The sequence below is a fragment of the Amphibalanus amphitrite genome, unplaced genomic scaffold, assembly GCF_019059575.1.
Source record: "Amphibalanus amphitrite isolate SeventyFive unplaced genomic scaffold, NRLGWU_Aamphi_draft 001857F_arrow, whole genome shotgun sequence".
In the NCBI taxonomy this organism is placed as follows: domain Eukaryota; kingdom Metazoa; phylum Arthropoda; class Thecostraca; order Balanomorpha; family Balanidae; genus Amphibalanus; species Amphibalanus amphitrite.
In genome coordinates this window covers 54,924-59,999 of record NW_024883350.1, presented here as the reverse complement: position 1 = coordinate 59,999, position 5,076 = coordinate 54,924, and the positions used below count along the sequence as shown (strand labels likewise).

The window sequence follows — 5,076 nt, the reverse complement described above, 5'->3', positions numbered from 1 at the left end:
TCTGAGAATATCTATATCTACAATTTCTACAGAGTCTGACGTCCTCACCTTGCACATCTCGATGTTGTTGTTGATGGCGGCCACGTGCAGCGGACACCGCCCGTCATTGTTCGGGTTGTTGACGGCCTCCGGACGGTGGTGAAGCAGCCAGCTGCGGTGGCAGGATGTAGAACAATGTCAGGGGTTGATGGTAGCTGTTCCTAAAGGCCTGAGGCGTGATTTGTTAGCTGGGGTGGGAGGAAACGATAAAGAGAAAGAAATATGCATAGGAAGAGTGAACAGAGGGAAAAGAGGGAAAATTAAATGAGCTGTGTGTGGCACAACGATTCATTTCGTCGTTGTAGCTGCTCTACAAGATGCAACGCTTCACTTGATCGTTTGCTCACAATAGCTTTGACATAAATTATTGACTTCGTAACGATGCATTACAAAATCCATGAAGCAGCTGCAATGTATCGTCACATGGGCCATCACTGAGCCGCCCTGATCGTTCAGCGAAATGAGGTTATCAGGAAAACTCGTTTGCGGGCTAATTACTCCGTTTATAGCTCGCATTGACTCATGAATCATTAATTCATTCGACCCCGGCAAAACCTATGGGGAAAGTTTGGCTAGCACAACTTTGCGACCGACCGCATAGTAGTGTCGGGTCGAAACGGACGCGGTCAGTCGGCATGCAGGAATAGGAAAATGCCTCTCCACTTTTCCGCTACCAATTCAATACACTGTTTTTGTATCTAATGCTGATGCGTATGCTACTGGACATTAATGCAGCGCAAATAGGTACACAATCGTAGAATAATCACACACTCTTTGATTCTCCTGAAAACAATGTATAACAACGCTCAGCATTGACTAAGGTTAAAATTGTGCATGCGAGTTTTTACTGATTGAGCCGTTTCACACTGTATCATTTCCGTCCCGATCACCAATTTTATGCATGCCCTCCCACTATCCCGATTCCCGCGCTGAGATACTCACGTGACCAGTTCCTTCCTGCCCGACTGGACCGATTCGTGCAGAGGCTGGTCTCCTTTAGCGTTCCTCATCCACAGGTTAGCGTTGTGCCGCCCCAGCATCCGCACCGTCTCAATCTGACCCTTGGCCGCACCGCAGTGTGCCGGTCTGCGGTCATAAGTAGGGTGTTCGGCGCTGAGGGACCGTCGAAACCCCAGCGATTTCTTTATGCAGATTGTCACACCGTTCACCATTGTCAAAAGTAGTTGTTTTTGTTGCTGTATATCCCTAAAGCAATTGGTTCTATGCTTGATATTTGGTGGCGTACGAAAGATTTCTGGACGATCCTAGCTTATGCAGCGGACGGGTTGCTACGAAATAAGACGTTTGCTTTGACATTTCGTGAGATTCTTGAATGTCCATTGCATGAATACTGATAAACTAACCCGTTCTGTTTGTAAATTGAAGGGAATATTAGCTTACAGCTAACACGGCTGCCTCAAAACTGGCGTGTCTGCGCTATTATGCTGTCATCAAGAAAGTTCAAGAGAGAGGTCAGAGTTCACACCTCTGCAACAGGTGGTCCAGTGAGGCGTGTCGACGGCCGGCTAGTTCTGACACCTGTTTGGCAACTGAAGACAAGGGCTAATAAAACGCTCACGGACACAGGCGTAGACAGGCAGACAGACACCAGATGGACGGATCGACCGACGGGCGGACGGACAGAAGGACAGACAGACAGACAGACAGACAGACAGACAGAAAGACAGACAGATGGACGAAAGAATGGGCAGACGGACACTGACATGCGAACCAGTTCTCTCATACAATCTATGAATATTTCTCCAATCTCGCAGACGCCATATCCCCCGCATGAATCAACCACACCCCCTCAGCCACTCACGTGCGTCCCTTGCGGTCCTGCCGGTTGGGCTCTGCGCCGCACTTGAGAAGCAGCTCGGTGCAGTCGGCGTGGCCCAGAGTGACGGCGTAGAAGAGCGGCGTGCAGCCGTTACTGTCCGTCACGTCCACCTCAGCGCCGCAGAGGGTGATCAGTGTGTCGATACAGTCGGTGTGACCGCGACTGGCGGCGCAGTGCAGCGCTGAGGGTGGCCACACGGGTCACGTAAGGTCACAGGAGGTCATGGAGCGTAGTGAAGGTCGGCACGGGACAGGCAGAGTGATGCGGCTGAAAGTGGGAAGGTGCTTGGTAAATTCAGTGACAATGTAGCGAGCATGGTAAGCGCGGTGACTTGTGTGACGGGGTTAAGTGCTCAAGTGACCGGGCTCTGTCAAAATTTGGACTTTTATCAAGCAGGCACAAAATGTGACAGTGCTTAAACGTGATGTAAGCGTAAAACACGGCGAACACTTGTGATAAAATTGCGATTATCACGCAAAAATGTGATGAGTGCCAAGGCCCGTATCACGGGTCAGCAATGCATGGAAAATAGATGCACGTTAAAAAGCTTAAAACTGTGAATGGAGCAAGACATTTGACGATATCACCCGTGAACAAATCGTGAACACATGAGCAGACGAGCACGACATGCGCCCCAGCTGTCGCCCGCGCCGGTCGCCGCGCCTGTCCTCCTCGCGGCGTCCTCCGATCCTCCTCCCAGTCCTCACCAGTGAGACCGTCCTTGTCCTCTGCGGAGACGGCGGCGCCGGCGTTCACCAGCGCCACGAGGGCGTCCGGGCTGCCTGAGGGACAGTAGATCTTTGACGGCCGCGTCTCTGCCGACAGGCGGCGGCCGTTACGGACGGCGAACGGTGAGTGAGAGACGGTGGCATCCCGGGACAGGAGTTGCTGAAGGGACTGCTGGCCCCAGTGATGGGACAGCTAAGATTATTGTTTCCAAGCTGGAACAATTGGGAATGCTGACTCCAGGCTCTTGGTTCTTGGCTTGGTTAGAAAAATTGGCTCGGAGTTGGGACAGTTGGCTTCAGGGCTTGGTCATGGCTCCAGATGTGAAATGTTGTTCCAGGACTGGTATTATATGGTCCAGAAATCAGTTGACTCCAGCGCTGGGACGGCTAGGATCCCTGATTTCGGAAAAAGATCGTTGGTTCAGCGATGGGATTGCTGGCTCCATAAATTGGATTGATGGTTCCATAGATGGGACTGCTGGCTCCAGAGAGGATTGCTGGCTCCATAGGTAGGGTCGCTGGCTCCAGGGAGAGGATTTCTGGCTCGGTCGCTGGCTCCAGAGGTAGGATTACTAGCTCCAGATATGTATAGCACTGCTGGCTCGAAGGTATGGTATTGCTGGTTGCAGAGAGCGAGAGGACGACTGGGTGCTCATGGAACATCTGGATAAAGGAATACTTTTGGACGAGCGCAAGGGCCTGGTTTCCGAAGGGTTGGTAGTTAGAATGTTGGTATGAATTGGTAGCAGTTTGCGTTTGTTACAGCTTGATTCCGTGACGAATGACGAACTGTTCCATGAAAGGGGGCAGTCAAGCGTTTCCGCATTATGCTTCGTAATTGATAGAGCGTGATGGTTGAACGGTAACTGCACCTTTTGTTGGTGTTTTAATGTCACTAAACACAATTTCCAAATTATTTACTGTGCAATTTATCGTTTAACCCGCGCACCGACGGGGGTCTGCACCAACTTCGCACCGACGGGGGGGGGGCGGATGACCGCCCCCCCCCCTGAGATCTCGAGAACGAAGCAAGATAGCGACAAGCGGTAAACGGCATCGGATACGCACGGTCAAGATCTACAATTTTTACTAAGGTCATTTTCAGGTCAGGTCAAAGATGACGTCACAGGAGTCGAAAAAGTCAAAATGGCGGCGCTAGATATGGACAGAGTTTTTCTCGAATAACTTTCGAGTTAGTCAAGATAGGAACAAACTAAGGGCATCATCGTGATCCTCTCGTCAATCCGCATCGAATGATATATATGTTGACCTCGAAAGGTCAAGGTCAAAGGTTGACCTCAGGTCACGTGACCTCGAGGTCATCATGTATATCATTCGATGCGTCTTGACGAGCTGAACACAATGAGACCATCCACGCGTCTGTATCTTGTTCCTGTACGGAGTTATTGGCCAAAAACCTTTGATGACCTTTGATGACGTCACATGACCTCACAGCTGCCCAACAGCAAAACAGACCTCAAGGTAGTGAAAGCTGATCGTATATGAAGTCATGTATGGTATATGGGGCCATTCCGACCCGTTTTAGTGGTAAAAACAGGGAGTTGATTTTTCCCCCATATAATGGGGAGGTCGCGAAATTGACCTGACCTTAGGTCACCGATATCAAAATTCCGAGATATACAAATTGTAGCTACTAATGACCTAATAATATCCGGCGACTTTCAAAGGCCTCCGACATCTACTGTAGCTCTGGCACGGTGACAAAGTTGCAAAAAAGTGACTTGAGGTTGGGTCATTCAAAGTGACCTGGTGACCTGACCTTAAGAGGTAAGAGGTTCAAACTTGCACACCATGTGTAAAATTGATGAGGAAATAGTCATACCAAATTTCGCGGCGCTACGCGCCGCGGTTTTCCCGCTATTCGCGAAAAACCCCAGGGGGGGGGGCGGATATCCGCCCCCCCGTCGGTGCGCGGGTTAAGAGTGTTTTACAAACGCAATAGAGTGACGCATAAAGTCTCGGATTAAATATTTCGGGCATTCATGTAAATGAATTAATTTTCCGCTTGGACTGAATTTCAATAGAAAATTAAAAGCTTTTTACATTCACCGTTCAAACAATTAAAAGAAAGTTATGGTTACATTTCCACCGACTTTTTTACTCATTTACGTTTGTCAGAGAAACTTTCCATCACCTTCAGCTGTGTCCACTCATCAAACGGTTAACAATTTTGTCAGTTGTTCTCACTGCCACGCGGCACGCGTCTTTTGAGCATTGAGCCCTCTAGGTATTACTCCCTGCTTTCTGAGTCAGTCACGTCGGCAGCTAGCTCCGCGGCCCATCTGAGGGGCAGACAGGAACTGAGATTGGCTTTCCTGGGGCGCAGCTCTGCCCACCTACCCGTCATCACCTGACCACGCCGACCGCAGAGCTCATTAACTTTGTACGCCCACTGCAGGCGTGACAGTGTGCCGGCCCGGATTAGGTCAAAGGAAAGGCTCTGAGTGA

At 50.1% G+C, this 5,076-nt stretch overlaps 1 protein-coding gene across 4 annotated transcripts in view; it reads right to left on the bottom strand.

The window, feature by feature from the left end:
* LOC122375508 overlaps window positions 1–5,076 on the bottom strand; it is a 49,810-nt gene that overhangs the window by 19,779 nt on the left and 24,955 nt on the right. For 2 of the 4 annotated variants that reach the window (XM_043354929.1, XM_043354930.1), the window contains exons 6-9: window positions 2,587–2,661; window positions 1,862–2,060; window positions 982–1,125; window positions 49–151 (exon numbers count right to left, since the gene is read on the bottom strand). In XM_043354929.1, coding sequence (XP_043210864.1) covers window positions 49–151; window positions 982–1,125; window positions 1,862–2,060; window positions 2,587–2,661 — 521 coding nt within the window. Of the gene's footprint in view, window positions 1–48; window positions 152–981; window positions 1,126–1,861; window positions 2,061–2,586; window positions 2,695–5,076 lie in introns of all 4 variants that reach the window. The other 2 variants (XM_043354928.1, XM_043354927.1) reach the window with 1 other exon arrangement.